A 20,765-nucleotide genomic window follows, 5' to 3' on the forward strand; every position below is an offset into this window, starting at 1 on the left:
TAATTGCCTGAAAAAGCATGTCATGAATGTTGAAGGAGCTTCCTGTGATTGTACAATGTTATCAGAGGTGGCCTGCAGAGATCTACACTGGGCCTTCTGCTGCAAAATGTAGTGTCTTTCTTATTTGTAAGCAAAATTTTACAACCTGCAGTGATATAAATGACAAAACCCTCTAAAATGATAGTGTTACAGGGTCTTGCACACCTGATAACTGACAACCATTTGACAATTATGTCTCCATAACAGTACAGAAGTCCTTTAATCTGCCCTCAACTAATTTCCAGGGGCATCTCCACTAGTGCTAAACAAGTTTTCCCTGTAATTATCCCTCTTAACACCTATAATTGACTATAACACTTTTTCAGTATTTACCTTTCTAAGCATATTGCTCAACTTTAGATGCTAAAGATACATTTATGTCTATTAGTTACTCTGACAGACTTGGGAGCATTCTCTTGTATTGCGTCTCATGCTGATTTTTTGGGATGATCTCTGCCTTGCTGTTTGAGCCATGCAAGTACCTGGCCTATTTGACCTCCTGTACCTCTGTAGAGCTAATCTTTCCTCAAACAGCCACACAAACGATCTAAACCTACATCAAAAATGAATAAGACTTGTTGGTGGAACAGGTATTTAGGCATGTAGCTCAGTGCAATCCACACCTGTGGAACAAACACCTGTTATCTAGCAAACAAAGCAGACTCTGGCTGTTTTCAAAGTTAATCTTGATAACTGGATGGACAGTCATGAAGTCACTACTGGGTCATCCTGCATAGCCCTTCTGCACAATAGTGGAGAACATTAGGGAAAAGACAGTGACGACTATTGAATTACATAGTAATTGATGTGGTTATTTGGCTAATGATTGTTTATCTAGCATCACTTTGTGAACCTGTGCTGTCCTTTATTTTTTATAATCTGACCATTTATTTTGTAATCCCAATGTATGTCATTTTGTCTCATGATGCAATATTTACTGACAGAAAAGGTAAGGTCATTATTTTTACACCAGTTGCATATTTTTGTAGACTATCTCTGAGACCTTTTGCATTACTGAAGCAATCATGTTACCCATTTTCCAATCATCACTACATCTAGCTGCCAATAGGTCATTTCCCACTTTTATATCTTTAAAGAAAAGTCCAAAAAGAAGGGCCATGTGGGAAAACATTCATAACCCTTACTGGGATAGTCAAGTAACTCTCCACACCCTTAATTAATTAATTATATTTTATTTATTTGTCATGTTGTTTAACCAATGAAATATGTATAGAGTGGCATTTAACACCTAATTTTTCAGTTATTTCCTTATGTGGTATGGTGCTTGAGGTTTATTAAGCTCAGTATAAATACCATTCACTGTTATTCCTTCATCAAGTACAGTTGCTGTATCATTAATGCATGCCACAACATGCAAAAGGATAGATCTTCCCAATAAAAAGGAAAAAAGAAAAAAATCTACCATATCTAATAGAAGAATGTCTCCTGTGTCATTTTGTTTAATCTCAGTTATGATATTGCCCATGACATGGTAAACTGATCAAGCTGATGGGTCTAAAATAATTTGGACTGGATGTGACCATCAAACTTTGTGAAATTGTACCAGTACAGTCTGTTGTCACATGTCAAGGATATATCCACAGGCTATCAGTTTATTTAAAACAACTGACAGGTGTTAGTTAGGCTTTCATGATTCTGTATAGGAAACCATGGTCTCATGGAAACTGAGTTTTTTTTATTTTAAATGTAGCAGCAGTTAACATGACTGCAGTTATATAATAGATATTCTCCATTGTCTCTGTGGTACTCTGACATATGTGATTGGTTAAAACTGCCAAATATGATCCTTAATACATCTGTAATTATATTCTAACAATATTTTACATCATTAGACTTTCTACAAAACTAGGCTACATGTGGAAATATATACTTCCAAAAAAACAAGCCCCTATAGCTAGCATAATTCCATGTAAAGTCAGAAAGGATTAGGGCTGTCTTTTAAGACCAAAACTTAAGTCATGTGCCCTCCGCTTAACTGTCCCTACCTCTCTTGAAATAACTTAGACAATTATATATGATCAGTTTTGAAGGCTACAATAACTGCTTTTAGTGCCAAAAAGGATTATGTAAGGATCCCTAGACAGTAGGTGCCAGTAAGCCTGTCATCAGTTAACTTTAGCTACTTAAAGCATTTTATCAGGCTACCATCGGCATCTTCTTCTATATGGCAAAACTACATTATATTTCTTTTATTTTTATTAACTTATTAATAGAGTAAACCATATGAGCCAAAGTGCTTATTCTCTGTGTTAGTCTGAAAACACTGGTTAAGTCATGAACATAAATTCATACATTTGCCCAAATGGAGAATGGCAGAATCAAACTCAGGACTATAAGATGAATCTTGTTAGCAGTTCAGAGATTGCTAAGCAATCGTTGTCAGACCCTAAGAAAATAGGCCTTACTCAGAATTCCACTCATCACTTTGGGTTATCCTGTTGTGGATAATTCCTAAAAGAATGCCTTTAAAGTACTGCTTCAGAGCTGGATCAGATATCCCAGATTAAGCTAATTCAACTTTCTGTGCAGGATGAAAGTTTCTTGCTTTCTCCCTGAGGTAAAAGCTGAAGAAATAATTTTCCGAGTTCTCTACACTGTCATAGTAGCCTGGTTATCTTGCAAGCTGTTTCATTTGTGGACCCCTACCTCTCTGTTTCTTCCCTTCAGTATTAATACATTTCCTGATTTTATTCATGCCTTCTGCCAACACCCCAAACATAGCTAAATGGCATATGCCTCGGGTACATCACATATATTCATGCTATGGCATGTTATATCAATAACGTTGATGCAGCCCTATAGGCATTTTTATGATTCAGACACATGTCTACTTGTATTTCTGTTCTGTAGTTTATATGACATAAAAATATTGCAGTATAAAAGTAATGCTTGGAATTGTCCTTAAAAGTTTCAGATACATTTACAATACTTTCTGTGATTGTCATTTACCACTGCTTAGAATGAACATTACCTGTATATTTCTTTATTAAGAGTTTTAAAATGAGATTAACAAAATGGAAGAAACAAAAACTCCTACCATTGCTTGGAAATCCACCTGTGCCTCTACAAGTGCTTTGGAAATTTGTGCTGCCTGCTGGAAATGTACATTGTCTGCAGAAAGTAATAAAATATTAAGAGTATGTGAAAAATTGCAAAAAAGGCTTTCCATCTCAAGCATAATACAGTCATCACTAAGTACACATCAAACCATTTATGAATGTACAATGCACCACATCTCTTCTATTGACCTAGCTTATCAAGATGTTAAAAAAATATTTAATGTTTTACACTTAACTGCTACCTCCTTTTCAGTGTTTGTTTTGTGGAGTATGCTGTGACTTAAAATGTATTACTTTGATGTGTCAGACGTAGCACTCACCATCTGCTGTTCCATGGATAAGGAGGTAATCAACCATTCTGAAATTCTGAGCTCTAGACATCACTGTTGAATTCTAGGGAAGAAAATACGTGTTAATTATGACACAGGAACTCATCAAGTTATATAGTGTCTTCTATGCAAACACTGTGAGGCCACTGATAACATTTCCACAGGAAGTCTTTCACTTTCATGCCTCATGATGAATAATCAGATTGGCAGACCATTCTCTCTCTCTCTCTCTCTCTCTCTCTCTATTTTAGATCTGTCCTCTGCAGTTGGGAACTGTAGTGTAATTATCATTAAAAAATATAACCCCCAAAAATAACAATAATAAAGCAAACTATAGATAGATATCGTTGTCCCATTCGATTCTCAGCTAGAGCGTCTTCTGCGAGCAGGCATGCGTGAATGGGCATGCCTTCATTGAAGGTTGTGCGTTAGGCTGGTAACTCGGCACGTAAAAATCCACTACCAAACATTAGCAGACCGGAGTTCCGTTGTGGCGACCCTTAACCGGGATAAGCCGAAAGACACAACATAGATAGATATATTGATATATCCCTATTGATATAGATATTAATATAGATATAAATATAGATATAGGCATATTGAATGAAACATCTAAATATTAACATTTACAAAGTCAGCAACAAAATTTTTACTTTGTAAATGTCAGCAAGCTATAACGCACACACTCATCGACAATCTTGGTGTATGCAAAACTTCAGATTAAGAAAATTAAATTAAAACATCATTTTTTGCAGAGTGCAAGCCTCCCTGTAGTCCCCCACACCTCCATCTAATTATTTAGACTAACTTTGAGATTGCACAATCTTGGGGAAAGGGAATATTTCCCTACCCTGAAAACTGTGTGATCTCGCACAACTGTCACTCATCTGTTTAGCCGACCAAATTTTGCCAGCTAAACAGATGTTCAACAAAGGTGGACTCAACAAATTTTAGTCAACCTATACATATATAGATTGATTTATGTGTGTCTGCTTGTGTGTGTACGTGTGTGTGTCTACAGTATACATCTATATAACTATATACATATAAATTCCAAAGGGTAAAATGCTCACACAGACAAAAATATTCAGTAAAAATGAGAAGAAAAACTCAGCCAAGCCAGACTTTTCACTGTGTAACTCCTTTAACCTCCTGTAATGGGAAACATGCAAATGACCCCTTTAAGACATACCAGTGTTTCAGCTACATGGCTTCTGAACCCACTTGACTTTTTATGCTTTAAATCTTTATGGGTACATTCAGGCCAATAAAGCCAAGCCACACCAGCTGTAGACATGCATATTTCAGCCTTTTTAGTGACCTCATCACTGCAGTATAATTGGATTATTTGTCTGTGCCTTAAAAATACAGAGCTTAAACAAGTCTGATGTCCACAAACATTAAGGTGAATGCAAAATATCTCAACTGACATCCAAATCAAAGGCCTCCAATACATAAAATGTAACTTATTTTATATATATATATATATATATATATATATATATATATATATATATATATATATATATATATATATATAATAAGTTACATTAATCGGTGCTGTAGCATTAGCTGTTGCCTGCTCACAGCAGGTTCTCCCGTTCGATTCTCGGCTGGAGTGCAGAGAGTGCCTTCTGCGTGGAGTCTGCATGTCCTCCCCGTGGTTGGATGGGCGTTCGAAAGACATGCGTAAATGGGTGTGCCTTTGTTGAAGGGTGGACATCGAGCTGGCACCTCGGCGTTCATGAAAAATCTACTGCCAATCATTAGTGGACCGGAGTTCCGTTGTGGCGACCCCTAACTGGAAAAAGCCGAAAGACAAACAACAACATATATATATATATATATATATATATATATATATATAGAGAGAGAGAGAGAGAGAGAGATACACACATCTTACTGAGGGCTACAACAATTCACCTCAGAGCTCTGATGCATTTTATTAACTTTCAAAGCAGCTGAGCAATTTGCTGCCAATCAAATACCACCATAGACACAGCCAATCAAATACCAACATAGACCTAGCTTACTCAAAAGAGCAAAATAATTAAATTCACTATTAAAATATGGCAAGTAAATCCACATGGACTGAAAACAAAATTTGCCAGTTTACATTTTATTTGCCTGCAGCTACAGCTTAAGCCACCATTAATATATTACAGAGGATTTACTTGTCTTAGATTTTCCAGTGCTTCCCGGCAGACATCTGAATATACATCAATACTGAATGCGGACGAGAACACCCCATGCAAACAGACAGCCAAACAGACACATGCACACACTCCTTTAGATAGCAATAAAAAATCATATGATCTGGATAATTGTAGACCTATCGGCCTTACAAGCCTCATCTACATGCAAAGCCATGAGATGCATTATAACTAACCTTAAAAACTGTGATATCAACAATCTTGTTAGACCTGACAGACAAAAGTTTAGCTTTGTGAATGGTGGATCCTGTCTATATAATCTGATAATTTTCTTCAAAAGGATTACAGAAGATGTAGACTGTGGTCATGCAATGCATACAGTGTATCTTGACTTGGCCAAGGCCTTTGACACCTTTCCCCATGCTAGCATCATACAAAAGCTAAATGCTTTACAAAAATGACCCACATGTGGTAAGATGATAAATGAACTGGCTGAAAAAAGTACCCGTACAGTGCGAGTTGCAGTTGCTCCATCAGAAAGAACAAAAATGACTACCAGTGACTTTCAGGACTCTGGCAGGGGATCTATTTCAGTTGATCAACGAACAACACTGGTAAAACTCACATGGTCGGGACCACATGATCAAAAATGCAGTTTGTTGATCAATGTAAACAACACAAAGATAATGTTTTTCCCCCTGCCCTCCCTCACACTCCCTGAATTTTATATATACCAACTCCGAGACTGCTGTAGTGGGGAAAAGGGTACATTCCCCAACCCCACTGTACCTCAATCTTATTCAAAACAGTCGATGAACTGTATTGTCAATCATGTGAGGTTTGACAATTTTGTTCATTGACTAAGTAACATAAACCCGTACTGAGACCTCTCCTTGGTATTCTCTTCTCAGATCTCAAACAAAGGATTACCTCTGGCTAACAAAGTGCAGATGGCTGCAAACTGGGAGTTGTTATGAAGTTACCCTCTGATATCCAAACCCTCCAGACAATGTATTTTCAGTTTTGGTAGACAACCCACAGCATCAATCATGTTAATTATTGAATATAATGCCCCCTTTCAGATCAATCTCACTAAACATATCAAACAATTAGAAAGGCCCTATAGGTGCCTAACAAAAAGATCACAGGCCTAACGTTCCTGAGCTATCTAGAGATGCTAAAGCTCTATTACTTCATTCAGTGTTTTACAAACTTTTGATTGGTGATCTCTGTCTCACTTACCACAGTATTAGAGCTCTGACTGTCCTGACAGTCCTGGACCTTTTGTTTCTATGTAAGTCCAATATATCCACCAGTACAAGAAATGGGGCCTAAATCTTCAACAACAAATAAATAAAACATGGTGGATGGACAGGTTTATAACCAATTGCCTCCCTTACCTCTGGATGTTCAGCAATACAGTTTGCTCTCTTCCTTTAAATGTAAACTGGATGACTGCATGGGCCACCACAAATTTACTTCAGCACTGAATGGCATGGCCCTCTTGAGGAAAACAGGTCCAGCCTGAGGGAGGGTACTGGCAGGGTGAGAATGGTCATGAGACTTGATTCATGGGTAAGTTCTAGTCTAGCTGCCTTTGTGGACCATTTTATGCCTAGCCAATTTACCTTTCAAAGTTGAGAATGAAACCCTGTACCTTGTATCTGTGAGATAAACACTAACCATTATGATAACTCCCAACCCCCTCTAAGGCAAATGAAGGGCAAGGGAACCAGTCCCAGGGCCATAGGAACTTTCGGTCATAGCCTTGACCATCTGTACAAACTGCCGCATTGCGAGATCTAGTAATGTATATGTGTTAAATATTTTAGGGATAAGACCCATTACATTTACCTCTATAAGCTGGTTATCCAGTAATACCCATTTTGTTGTGCACTGTATTATTTTACTACTACTACGACTGACATCCAGTGTACTGACATGTTTTATGTTAATCTGCATAATTTACAAGAACTCAGAAAGAAGCATTCCTTTTTCCCCACCATGCCTGTCAATTATTAGCCTTTTTCTTTAGATCTGCTACCCATTTATTCCTTTGTTACACCAGATGCAGCAACCCATATCACCAAATGGGTAAACCCTTGGTTTTTAGCCTTCTGGTGATGTACTCTTAATGACTGGCATTGGTGATGTGAGCTGATGGCAGGAGCAGCCGTCATCAAGGCAGGTATAGCAAGGTGGATTTTTTCTCTCCTGCCACTAATGTTTGTAGCAGCATCTTCCTGATGAGTGTGGACCTCCCATAATACCTCTAAGTACTCCATGTTTGCTTCTGAACATGGTCCAGATTACAGCCAGTACCTGACAATGAAACATGGAGGGTGTGACCTTCTCCATCCAGTACTGCTACATCATGCAACACCTATTACTGGGTTTCAGTCAGGTAGTGGGTTGGGCTGCTTCCCTCTACCTTGGATGGGTGAGCTGGCAGTGGTCTCTCACTCATAACATTCTCAAAATGCCTCTCCAACACTAAGGCCACGTATCAGACTTAGGTTGTTTGGATCAGTCTGGGCTTTTTCTCTGTGTTTACAGTTGACTAGAAACAAGTATTTTAGGAGAAGAGTTTTTGTGAACAACTTCTTGTTCTTTTAAAATTAGTGGCTCCCCTTTATCTTCTTAACTGCTCAGTGCATCCTGCAAGTCTTAGAACATTAATCACTTTTTTCCATCTTACTTTTAAAATCTGAACAATATGCGACAAGCCTACATTCTGATTCTCAGTAATCATCTTAGGATTAATGCTTCTGTCTTGCTTGTAGTGAGAGAAGGAGCAGAGGGCCATTTATTCCAGACTGCCTCTGATTGGGCATTGTGCACGTGTGTGTGTGAGGGAGGGTTGACGTGGTTGGTCTCATTGCTATATAGGACATCTACCAGAAAGCAACAACAAGCTTGCAGACACAGGCAACATCTGTGATAAGACTTATCACAAAAGAACCAGTAATCTGTTTCTCATTTTGGGATTAGTGCTAGTTTTTTGTTGTTTTTTTTTCTGACAAGAGAAGAAGCACTGGGACATTGGTTCAGTTAGCACACTGGGCTGGTGTTATGCACCAGCGTCCCACATCTCAGCTCAAGCGAAAAATAAAAGCACTTCAGTATAATAAGCCAAAAGTGGAGGATGTTTTGTGTCGGTGGATAAGCGGATAACAGTGTCTAGTGTGCAGTCATCAACAAACTTGGTCAATCACACTTACGGGATGGGCCAGGAGAGAAAAAAAAATCCCCCTGCTATAGCTGCCTTGATGACGGCTGCTCCTGCAGTTAGCTGTCATCACCAATGCCAGTCATTAAGAGTGTATCAGCAGAAGGCTAACCTCCATAAAGAAAAAAAGGATTCATCCATTCGGTGATATGGGGTGCTGCATCTGGTGTAACAAAAGTGATTGGCTTATTACACTTAGATTTATGACCCCCCAGTGGGGGGGGGGATGTTCCTTCTACTAGCACACCAAGGAGGCCAGATTCATGACACACACACACAGCCCTTCTTTAGGCCCAGACATTCAGGTCCTGTTTCTGTGCCCCACCCCCAACCCCAACCCTTCTTTAACATATTTTATTTAAGAAAAAGCATTTCTTTTTTTTAAACTGCAGCAAACAGCTGCTACAATTATACCTGTCTGCACAGAGCACTACAATGTTCAGTGTTTAGTTAAAAAAAGGTTACAAGGTTGTGGACAGTAGTCATTATGTGCTTATCCGTGCTTACCTTCCTGCATGGAGTGCATCAGTGCTAATGTTTTAGTTAAAAAATAAATAAATAATTGGGCTACAAATATAGCAAACAGTTGCTACAGTTTATACCCTACCTGCGCAGAGCACTACAATGCTCAGGTTTTACTTAAAAAAAAAAGGTTACAGGGTTGTAGACGGTAGTCATTCTGTGCTTATCTGAACCTGGCCAAGGTTTTGATACTATCCCTCATGCTGGTATTATTGAAAAATTAGACAAGCATAAAGTAAACCCCAATATTTCCCACTTCATTACAAATCAGCTCTCCAACAGATCCCATGTTGTGAAAGTTGCTGGCACCTTTTCTGAATGTAACATTGGAACTAGTGGGGTGCCACAGGTATCAGCTCTGAGCACTCTCTGAATGTAATATTGGAACTAGTGGGGTGCCACAGGGATCACCTCTGGGCACTCTCCTGTCTAGTATATATTATGTAGACATCTAACCACATCCCAGAAGTGTGGCTGACCAAGTTTGTTGATGACTGCAAACTACGCACTGTTATCCTCTCATCCACTGACACAAAACATCCCCAGCAAGCACTAGAATATACACATATATGGTGTATCAAAAACAGTTGTAAAAATCCATGCAATCCATCCAATGTTACGTTCAGAAAAGGTGCCAGCAACTTTCACAACCTGGGATCTGTTGGAGAGCTGATTTGTAATGAAGTGGGAAATATTGGGGTTTACTTTATGCTTGTCTAATTTTTCAATAATACCAGCATGAGGGATAGTATCAAAACCTTGGCCAGGTTCAGATACGCACACAATGACTACCGTCTACAACCCTGTAACTTTTTTTTTTTTTTTTTTTAAGTAAAACCTGAGCATTGTAGTGCTGGAAAGGCCCCAGAGATTTCTAACCAAGAAAATTAAAATGTTTAAATTCTACCCTGACAGATTTACATGACTATAATTCTACTTAGTAGCCAACAGATAGCTGCAAGGTGAGCACTGTCATGCTTTTCGAGCCATGAAAGACACAGTCCTATTTGACAACCACTTCTTTGCAAAACCAGTAGCGCTACAAACATCCATAATAAGGACTTAAATCTATACCAACAATTAAATAAGACTCAGTGGAGAGCTAGTTTCCTAACTCAACATATTCCAAACCAATGGAATAATTTACCACTATAGGTCAAACAAACTACTACTTTTGAATATCTGTCAGGTTAGTCTTGATGACTGGATGGGTAGACACATTTATACCTGGATTATAATATATGGCCCTGCTCATTTTAGAAGTTAAGAACTATTAAATGTTTGGAAAGAGTGGCAAGAACTTTTAAGTTTGTCTGAGTAAAGCCGTACATGGTTAAGCATCTTATGGTAACAGTGATGACTTGTCTAGTATGTTCCAGTGTTCTGTGTATGCCTCATATCACCCAGATGTACTTGGCTAGCATAAATAAGCTCTAAACTATATAACACACTTTCCCTTTCTTTCCCATCTCTCTCTGGTTATCTTTTCTAACATAAAAGGGGCCCTTTGCAGTATATCTCTCAACTACAAAGATTTTTGCAGACTGTCCAGATTTTTTGCCTCATATTTTTGGAGTGTTTCTCATAAAACTGTGGTTTTCTGATAAATCACTAGCAAATCACTGATGACTGAAGTCAGAAAATAAAGACAGAATTTTGAGTTTCAGACTTCATACCCTTCAGAAAGTTCATGCTAATGCAAAACCTGCTATTCTATCAACTTTCTAAGTTTGTAAGAGCAATATTTAAAAATTGTCCCTATTTTTGGGTCTTTGCCCCCCCGTTATTTATGGCTTTGTTCAGATTACTTGCTCTAAGAGGTTGAGAGGTACTGGCCTTGTAGTCACTAAATTCCTTCCCTTATTTAAGCAGGAATGCCTTATTAATTTAACATTGTTGACCCAAAAATTCAAAAGGCTACACCCTTTTAGAGTGGAGACCATAGAAGCCAAGCATATTTGCTAAAAAGAAATATACGAGTCAAGAATTAATTCTCCTACCATACGCCTTTTAGGGCATTACTGTTATAGATGAAGGTATCATCAGGTTTAAATTATCATGTGAGGTGACTATGAATAATTTAAGGAAGTTAATTTTATTTTGAAGTTATAGCCTTACTGAAGGCCATAACCCCACAAGTAGTAATTTTTGTGAGGTATGTCACATTAAAATAAAAATCACGCATTTATTCAGTGGTTGGAGACTGTGTAGAAGCCCTCTTACTCTGAATGAATATTATGGAAATTGTAGACATAGCTAAATAAAGAGACCATATGAAAGAATGAAAGAAAGACGTATTATGGTATTTGGGAAAAGCACAGAAACAGGAATCCAAAATAAATGAAATGATGAGGGAAGGAAAAATAGTCAGTGGTACAGAGATCAGAAAGGCATTCTCAAGGAATTATTCTCATTTGATTTTGAATAAAAGGTAACAGAAATAGAATACATACATGAGAATGGAATGTGTGTGAGCACAAAAGCATTTGGACTGTCAAAGTAATAAACACATGGAGGGTAGGAAAGAAATGACTCCAAGACTTCAGAAAGGAAAAGTCCCATCATTTAGACTGACTATCCTCACTACTTTTTGTAGAGATAGTTAATCTGCTTGCCCATCTATGCTGAAGTCTACTTTCTACCTGTTGTCAAGTGGATACTATGAGAATCAAACCCAAAGATACACGAGGAAGCTCATGAGTAACTCATAAGGTTAATCCATTGTGCTAAACTGTCAGACAGCCCTCACAAAGCTAGTACTAGGCTAGCTGCCCTTAAGGTCCATTTTAAGCCTAGACAATTTCCCTCAAAGGTTGTATGTTGTACATGGAAGGCAAACACCTTTGCCACTATGCCAGCCCCCAACCCCATGTACAGACTTCTTGAACTGGTCAAGAATTGAACCTGAATCAACTGCTTGGAAGGAAGCAATGCTCACCACTATACCTACAATGCTACCTAGTGGATTACTGCTAGAATAGGACTATATCACAAAATATGGACCAAAGTTTTTTTTGGGAATTACAAATCAATTAATCTGACAGCTGCAGCAGTAAATATCACATGAATGATCTAGACTGCAAGTCTGATCATTTCTTGGGCATAATGATATCTGAAAAAATAAAAAACAGCTTGGCGTCACTGTCAGAATATAATGTCAGATAAATATGGCACAATTTTCTGATTATCTGACAGAGCAATCGATCAAGTTGAAATAGGTTGTTCTAATACATTAGAACTTTAGTAACCAATTTAACTGCATCCCACACAGTAACGTATGATGCTGAGAGGTGTGGGAGTTTGGCAGCTTAGGGATTTTTGTTCACAGAGAGAGTTGCTTCTAGGTAAGTGCCACAGGATGAGCCCCAGGAGCCTTTGCTCTTCATCTTGTCTGTATCTGACATAACATGGGCTGATACAAATAGACTTAGCCCATTTTTAGACACCAGACACACAAGGGCTTCATTAGCTGATGAAGAAATGGAAAGGGTAGCTTAACAACAGGCTGTAAAAGTGAAACCGAATGCACTAAAACTCAGCAGATCCTCTACCGTAATAGCACATGGTGTCCCTTAACATTAGTGGAATGTAAAAGGGATATCTTTGGAAGGAAGCTTTTATGGTAGCAATACGTACAGCTACAACATATGGATAATCAAACTGATAAAACTTTGCTCCACCTGGAAGTAGTGGTAGGCTGGGACCCCCAGAAATCCATAACTAACATCCTTCCTTTCCAAGCTACACAAAGCCCTGGATCACTAGTGAGGAAATCTTTAATCATGACGGATTGAAACTGATAGAGAATCTAGGCAGCCACATAGATCCAAATGGCTAGAGAAGATGTGCTCAATTTTCAGTAATCGGAAGCCCTATACACCCCTTATTATTCACGCATGTGTAAAATATTCATTTTTGGCACTTCCTTCAGGAAAGGTAAGGAACACTAAGGATGCAATATGCTTGTGATGTGGTGAAACAGATGCCAGTAATCTACACATGCTATAGAATTGCCCTGCATTTCAGAAGGGTTGGTTGAAAGCACATGAGGCTGCCTCTTGCGTTCTCAGGAAACCTATCTACGAATTGCTCAATAATTTGATTTGGGTTTTGGGCATGATGTAGTAGGTAACAGAGTTCACTGTCACCAAAAAGAGATGGCGTCTTTGTCTGTTGTCCACCATATTCACAATTATTTTTAGATATCAGAAATTTGCAACAGAAAGCATTGTAAAAAACAGAACTGCTATAGTAATAGACTATGCAGCATGCTGTGAAAATGTCTAACAAACCTCTTTGTCCATAGCTATTATAAACTTCTTAATACTTGTCATGGTATTTATACTTAAAATTGAATAAACCTTACTACATGTAGGCCAACAGTCTTCACTTGCACTCACTGATTAATGTCCTTTTCACATGTGGATCAGTACATCTATTTCCTGGTGGTACCTCAGGACCAGAGCAGGACTATGTGTGCCTCTTATAGACAAGCACATTTCCCTGAGATACGTGGTGCAATAGATTGCACCCATGTTGCAATTAGTGCCCCAGTGGGTCCAGAGAGTAAAGATTAGCACAATAGGAAGGGCTACAATTCCATCGGTCATGCCAGTAGTGTGTGATGCCTGGGGGTGCATCACCGCTGTTTCTGCCCATCATACTGGCAGTGCTCAGGATACACATACCTGGCTCACTAGCTCACTCGCTCGCCTCTTTCTGCATGGAAGGATGGTCATCTTTTTGGTAAGTAGGAACATATTCTTTTCTCTTTTTTACTGTATTTAAGTCGTTATGCATGATAAAATATATTGCTGAATACTAAATCAGGTTTCCTTTGTTTTGCCCCATCTCTGTCTCTCTCTCTCTCTCTATTTTTTTGTCTTGTTTTTCAGGTGAAGTTGGATATACACCTGAGCCATGGCTGATTACAGCAGTAAGAAATCTAAGTGGAGCTGCAGACGAGACCTATAACACATCCTTTTCCCAGACCTATATTGTCATTGAAAGAGTCTTCAGCCTCCTGAAGAACCATTTCAGGTACCTAGATGAGTCTGGAGGTGCCTTCCAGTATGACCCAGGTTGAACGTGCAGGATATTTATAACATTTTTTTATTCTGCACAACATGATCATGTGCCGGTTTGGTGATGACATGACCCATGCTATCACTGCAGCTCCCAGATCCAGCCTCACTATGATGAATGATGACCAGCCAGCAGCAGTAGTAAGGGACTCCATGTGGCGGTCTCCTACGGCATATGGCTGTGCAGGTAAAGTTGTGGCATCTAGTCCAGGAGTATGGACCATGGCATTCAGGTTAGCATTTAATTTCTTGTAAAAAAACTTAAGAGTATAATTGATGCATTCAGTTGTATCTGTGGGCTGTGCTGTGTGGTGCATGGATTGCTGTCACTGCTCATCAGATGTTCTGTCTCAGCTTAATTTCTTTATATTAGAACATTTAATACTCTTCTGTTGAGTACTGATGTCATGCTGAGTGCTCACTGAGTCCTGATCAGTGATGTCGTAAGGTATCATATAAGGAATAAATCACAGCTTTCTGTGTTTTCATGAATACATTCTGTCACAGTGGTTTATCTAATTATACATGTACTGATGAAGCAGAGTGATCAAATAAAGCCAGCCGTGGGTAAATCCTGATATATTCACACACAGCAGTGGATTATTACTGTTATACAATGACATTATTTAAGAAAGAAATTGATGCAGTGCTCCTTATATTCCTTTATACTTATGTTCCCAGGCTTGCACAGTACATCAATATGGTGCAGGAGAATAAATGGAGAAGAAAGAAGTTTGTTGTTTTTTTTTGAGATTTTGAAAGGAACAATACAGAAATACAATGAAAATCGGGTATGTTTCTGATTCTTTCATTTTTGCAGAATGTACCAGATAGTTCTGTTGCTCAGCATATACTGATAGAACGTCTGGCTGCTCATTGGTACTTCAGTAACCCAACTTTTTTCTGTTGGTATATTTGATTTACAATGGGCACGCTGATTAGGTTGTTCGATCAGTGTGTTCGTTTTCAAACGGTAATGAGCAGTCTTTGTATCATTTTTATTTTGTCATACATAGTAATTTCTGATTTAAGATACATAAAAATGTCATCATTTGTGTAGTAGTGAGGGTAAAATGGTAACACTGATTATATGGCAGGATACTTATTTTAATCTCTATTATTTTTTCCTCAAATATTTCTGTGTATTAATACTTTTATGTTGTAGGTAACTGCCAACTGTTACAATGGTAATGAATAGTGAATTGCTGTTAATGACTGCAATGTCATATTATGTCGGGTTGATATCTTCTACCTTTGAATAATATGCGTACATTTGCAAAGTCTGTCTCAAATTCCCATTTTTTTATGTATATCATTCCCCTTCAACTTGAACATTTAGATGTCACATTGTAACTAACAAATGTGTCAGACTTGAATCACAGCAGATCAGGAACAAATGAGTCATACACATCTAAAGGTACGCGAGGGGATACTGCAGGTGACTTTGATGGAGGGCTATAATGAGAAGTCTGATGTCGTACACATCTAAAGGTACGCGAAGGGATACTGCAGGTGACTTTGAAGGAGGGCTATAATGAGAAGTCTGATGTCGAACACATCTAAAGGTACGGAAAGGGATACTGCAGGTGACTTTGGAGAAGGGCTATAATGAGAAGTCTGATGTCGTACATATCTAAAGGTACGCGAGAGGATACTGCAGGTGACTTTGAAGAAGGGCTATAATGAGAAGTCTGATATCGTACACATCTAAACGTATGCGAGAGGATACTGCAGGTGACTTTGAAGAAGGGCTATAATGAGAAGTCGTATGTCGTACACATCTAAAGGTACGCGAGGGGATACTGCAGGTGACTTTGAAGAAGGGCTATAATGAGAAGTCGTATGTCGTACACATCTAAAGGTACGCGAGGGGATACTGCAGGTGACTTTGAAGAAGGGCTATAATGAGAAGTCTGATGTCGAACACATCTAAAGGTACGCGAGGGGATACTGCAGGTGACTTTGAAGAAGGGCTATAATGCGAATTCTGATGTCGTACACATCTAAAGGTACATGAGAGGATACTGCAGGTGACTTTTAAGAAGGGCTATAATGAGAAGTCTGATGTCATACACATCTAAAGGTACGCGAGGGGATACTGCAGGTGACTTTGAAGAAAGGCTATAATGAGAAGTCTGATGTCGAACACATCTAAAGGTACGCGAGGGGATACTGCAGGTGACTTTGAAGAAGGGCTATAATGAGAAGTCTGATGTCGTACACATCTAAAGGTACGCGAGAGGATACTGCAGGTGACTTTGAAGAAGGGCTATAATGAATAGTCTGATGTCAAACACATCTAAAAGTACACGAGGGGATACTGCAGGTGACTTTGAAGAAGAGCTATAATGAGGTCTGATGTTGTACACATCTAAAGGTACGTGAGGGGATACTGCAGGTGACTTTGAAGAAAGGCTATAATGAGAAGTCTGATGTCGAACACATCTAAAGGTACGCGAAGGGATACTGCAGGTGACTTTGAAGAAGGGCTATAATGAGAAGTCTGATGTCATCACCTATTTGATGCAGATGATCCTGCATACACTGATCTGACAGTGCTGCTTTTCTATGATCGGGACATTGACTGAGAGGTTCTTGTACAAGTAGATGAACGGTGATGCGACCTGCATGATATCTGCTATGCTTTTCCCCCCTGACTAGTTATATTACTATTCTAAGAACTAATTGTATTGTCATGTGATCTCCCACCATGTCTCTGTACATTACCTCGACCACCTCTTCCTCTTCCAGGAGTGAGTCTTGTTTGAGTCTGGTCAGTCCTACCTAGTGCATGAATGGAGACAGCCATGGATTTTTTGGTGTGTCACCATACTATACATCAGTGTGACTATAGCATTATCCCTACTCTATATCTTTTCAAAATACTGCTGGAAATCTTCACTCAGACTCTGGAGAACTCTGGCTATTTCTGGCTGACTTTCTGTGGTAGTACTCTGAGCCATAACAATGTCATGGTGCATTTCTTGCTGGGCAATTAATGCTCTTCATGTTTCCAGGGGTAGTTGTAACAAATGTCTATGGCTGAACCCCCCCCCCCACATGAAGGTGTCACTGTGGACACTGTTATTCTTGCAGTGTTGCTTTGGGTTTGGAAGTGATAGTGTTGAGATGCATAAGTTCTTCTGCTGTACTACAGTGAGGGTAATGTCAGCATGTGCTTGACTTTGTGATGGCACTATCACTTCCTGCAGAGTTATAAACATGTGACTTTGTGATGCACCATCATTTCCTGCAGAGTTAGCAACATGTGACTTTGTGATGCACTGTCACTTCCTGCAGTGATAACATGTGACTTTGTGATGCACTGTCACTTCCTGCAGAGTTAGTAACATGTAACTTTGTGATGCACTGTCACTTCCTGCAGAAATAATAACATGTGACTTTGTGATGCACTGTCACTTCCTGCCAATGTTACTAACATGTTGTACTGTGTGAGATCCATCAGGGTTGCCAGACGTCCCTATTTGGGTGGGACTGTCCCAGGATCAGCAGCCTGATCCCGAGTCCCGCACTGCTGGTTTAAATCCAGGGCAGCCTCCGCTTTATTTTTTTGATTGGCCCAGATAGCATACGGGCCAATCAAAAATCGCTAAACACGGAGCTTCTTGTGTTTAATGCGGAACATTGCAGTTCCACATTAAACAGAAGTATCTCCGTGTTTAACGATTTTTGATTAGCCCGTATATGGGCCAATCAAAAAATCGCAAAACAGAACTACTTCTGTTTAATGCAGAACTGCGATGTTCCACATTAAACAGAAGTAGCTCCATGTTTAGCGATTTTTGATTGGCCTGTATACCAGTATACGGGCCAATCAAAATATTGCAAAACAGAGCTACTTCTGTTTACTGCGGAACTGCGATGTTTCACATTAAACAGAAGTAGCTCCGTGTTTATTTTTGATTGGCCCCACGTGCTGTGAAAGACCTTGTTTGTCCCTACCTGGCCAGTCGGAAATCTGGCAACCCTGCCTGCCATTAAACTTGGGGACTGAGTGTCACTTTCCTCGGGTTGCCTCATAAAAATAACTGTTTTCATCATCATTATTATCACCAACAGCCTGTTTTTTGCTGACATCCCCCAAGTGGTTAGTTATAGTCGAACTGTTTATTTCTGATGCTGACTCTGTAAAAATGATTTGAAAACGTTACTATCAATTAAATATCACACAGTACTGTGTGGTTACAAAGGAGGTGTGGAGGACACTAACCATGCACGTTGCCTACACTGACATTCTGTGCTGATGTAGAACACTGACCTAATAATAGCTAGTTGCCATGTGTTTATTTTTTCTTGTCAGCATTCAATTCTCTTCAGCAATATATATGTTACTGTTTTTAAACCAATCATTACACATTACACAGGCACTGAGGTCATTGGACCACAATTACCAATATGACTCATAGTCCATGTGGGAGTAAATTACCTGAAATGTACCTCTCTAGACTATATGAGGAGAGACATCACGGACCCCTCGGAATATGTGTCTCAGGCTGGTATGAGTCTAGCTTTGAGCAGCATTTTACCTTCTCCAAGATGACGCCACAATATGAACAAAAGATGATTGACTTTAAAAATTGGCTTAGTTTCTGATGTCATTTCAAAGGGGTGCAATATTTGTCAGCAAGGAAGGAGATGGTTAGCAGACCATGCTGCTTTGCCAGAAATGGCATGCACCTCTCTCCTCTAGGCTTTCAAATATTAGCTAAAACATTGTCTTTCCCTATAGTGCCTTTTTTAGGCAATGCCATACTGAAAGTACTTCCGACATAGCAAATTAAAACCAAGAAAATCTAAAGGTATTACTGCTCAATGCTAGGAGTCTAAACAAAAAACGCTACTCCCTAGATGCTCTCTTCACCCTAGAGAATGCTGATGTATTTTTGGTCATTTTGACATGGTTTAAAGCCACAGAGAGCACACCAACAGTGCAAGGTTATAATGCCTTCCACACATTTAGGACAGCTACTTCACAGGCAGGGATTAAAGGTGGAGGTGTCTCTGTTTACATCAAAAATAAATATACTTCAAGGCTGGTCAAACAGGACAATGCACTTAAGCTACTCCATGTTCAAATCACCATAAGTAAACCACTTCCTTGCAAGCTATGGGTCCCCCTCTATGACCCAGGAAACCCATACTATGTATTTAAACTTATTAGAAACACTAACCATCCAACCCAATATCATATTCATGGGTGACTCTAATTACTCCACTATTAACTGGGAATCATATACGACACCAAAAGTACATGCACAGAGATTCCTGGATTTTGTAAACACAAACTCTCTGGACCAGACAGTCAATACATCAACCAGGGGTGCAACCATACTGGATCTGGTCCTCACTACTATGGGAGACTGCTGCACACCCCCCTACTGTAATGCCTTCCCTGGTAAGGTCAGACCACAAAATGGCCTCCTTTGAAGTAAAAATAAAAAATTGGACCCCCCGGCTGGAATATTCAGGAACTATTCTAAGGCTAACCTCCTGCTGTTGAGTGAGAACCTGGCAAAATATCATGTCTCCATAAACCCTGAGAACACTTCTGCCTATTCATAACTTCACAGAAACACTGTATAAGCATGTTAATAGCTGCACAGAGGCAGCTGTACCTACCAGGAAGAAGTACAGAACTAACTCAAAAAACAAGCCACCCTGGTGGAATCACAAAATCAATCAGCTGTATAACAGGAGGAAGAAAAGCATGGCAAAAGTTAGGAGGTGCAGCACCCATCAGGATAAAAGCACTCTGATCAAACTAAACAAACAACTCAGAGGACAAATGAAGTCTACCAAAGGCAAATTTGAGGTACGTTTGGCGTCCCAGGCCAAGGACAACCACAAAGCATTCTTTAGCTATGTCCACAGCCTCAAAGGCAGTACACAATTGTGTGCACAGCTCATTGTAAATGGAGCCACATATACTGAGCCAGAAGGCATAGCAAACCTCCTAGCTAATAAATTCAGCTTCAACTTTATTCCTCTCTCTCCCTCAACCTTCCGTCAGGAAATATCATCAAATATAACTTCCTACTATCACTAGGGAACAGGTCCTTAATGCTCTCTCTAAGAACAAGAACACTGCATCAATGGGCCCAGACAATGCCCCAGGATGCCTTCTAAATAGCATGAAACATCACCTGTCGGGGCTTCTGGAATTACTATATAACTGTAGCCTCCAATCAGGCTTCGTACCTCATGAATGGAGAAAGGTAACAGTCATCCCTCTGCACAAAGGTGTGCCATCTACAGACCCTGGAAACTACAGACCCATAAGTCTCACTAGTCTTATATGTAAAGCCATG

At 39.4% G+C, this 20,765-nt stretch overlaps 1 protein-coding gene across 2 annotated transcripts in view; it reads right to left on the bottom strand.

The window, feature by feature from the left end:
• Positions 1 to 20,765, bottom strand: part of LOC122804724 (fibroblast activation protein alpha) — a 1,600,794-nt gene that overhangs the window by 25,770 nt on the left and 1,554,259 nt on the right. For both annotated transcript variants that reach the window (XM_044074776.1, XM_044074777.1), the window contains 2 exons: positions 3,440 to 3,512; positions 3,098 to 3,171 (listed from right to left, as the gene is read on the bottom strand). In XM_044074776.1, coding sequence (XP_043930711.1) covers positions 3,098 to 3,171; positions 3,440 to 3,512 — 147 coding nt within the window. The remainder of the gene's footprint in view (positions 1 to 3,097; positions 3,172 to 3,439; positions 3,513 to 20,765) is intronic.

This window comes from Protopterus annectens, chromosome 6.part0 (genome assembly GCF_019279795.1).
Source record: "Protopterus annectens isolate FY-2018-M chromosome 6.part0, PAN1.0, whole genome shotgun sequence".
In the NCBI taxonomy this organism is placed as follows: domain Eukaryota; kingdom Metazoa; phylum Chordata; order Ceratodontiformes; family Protopteridae; genus Protopterus; species Protopterus annectens.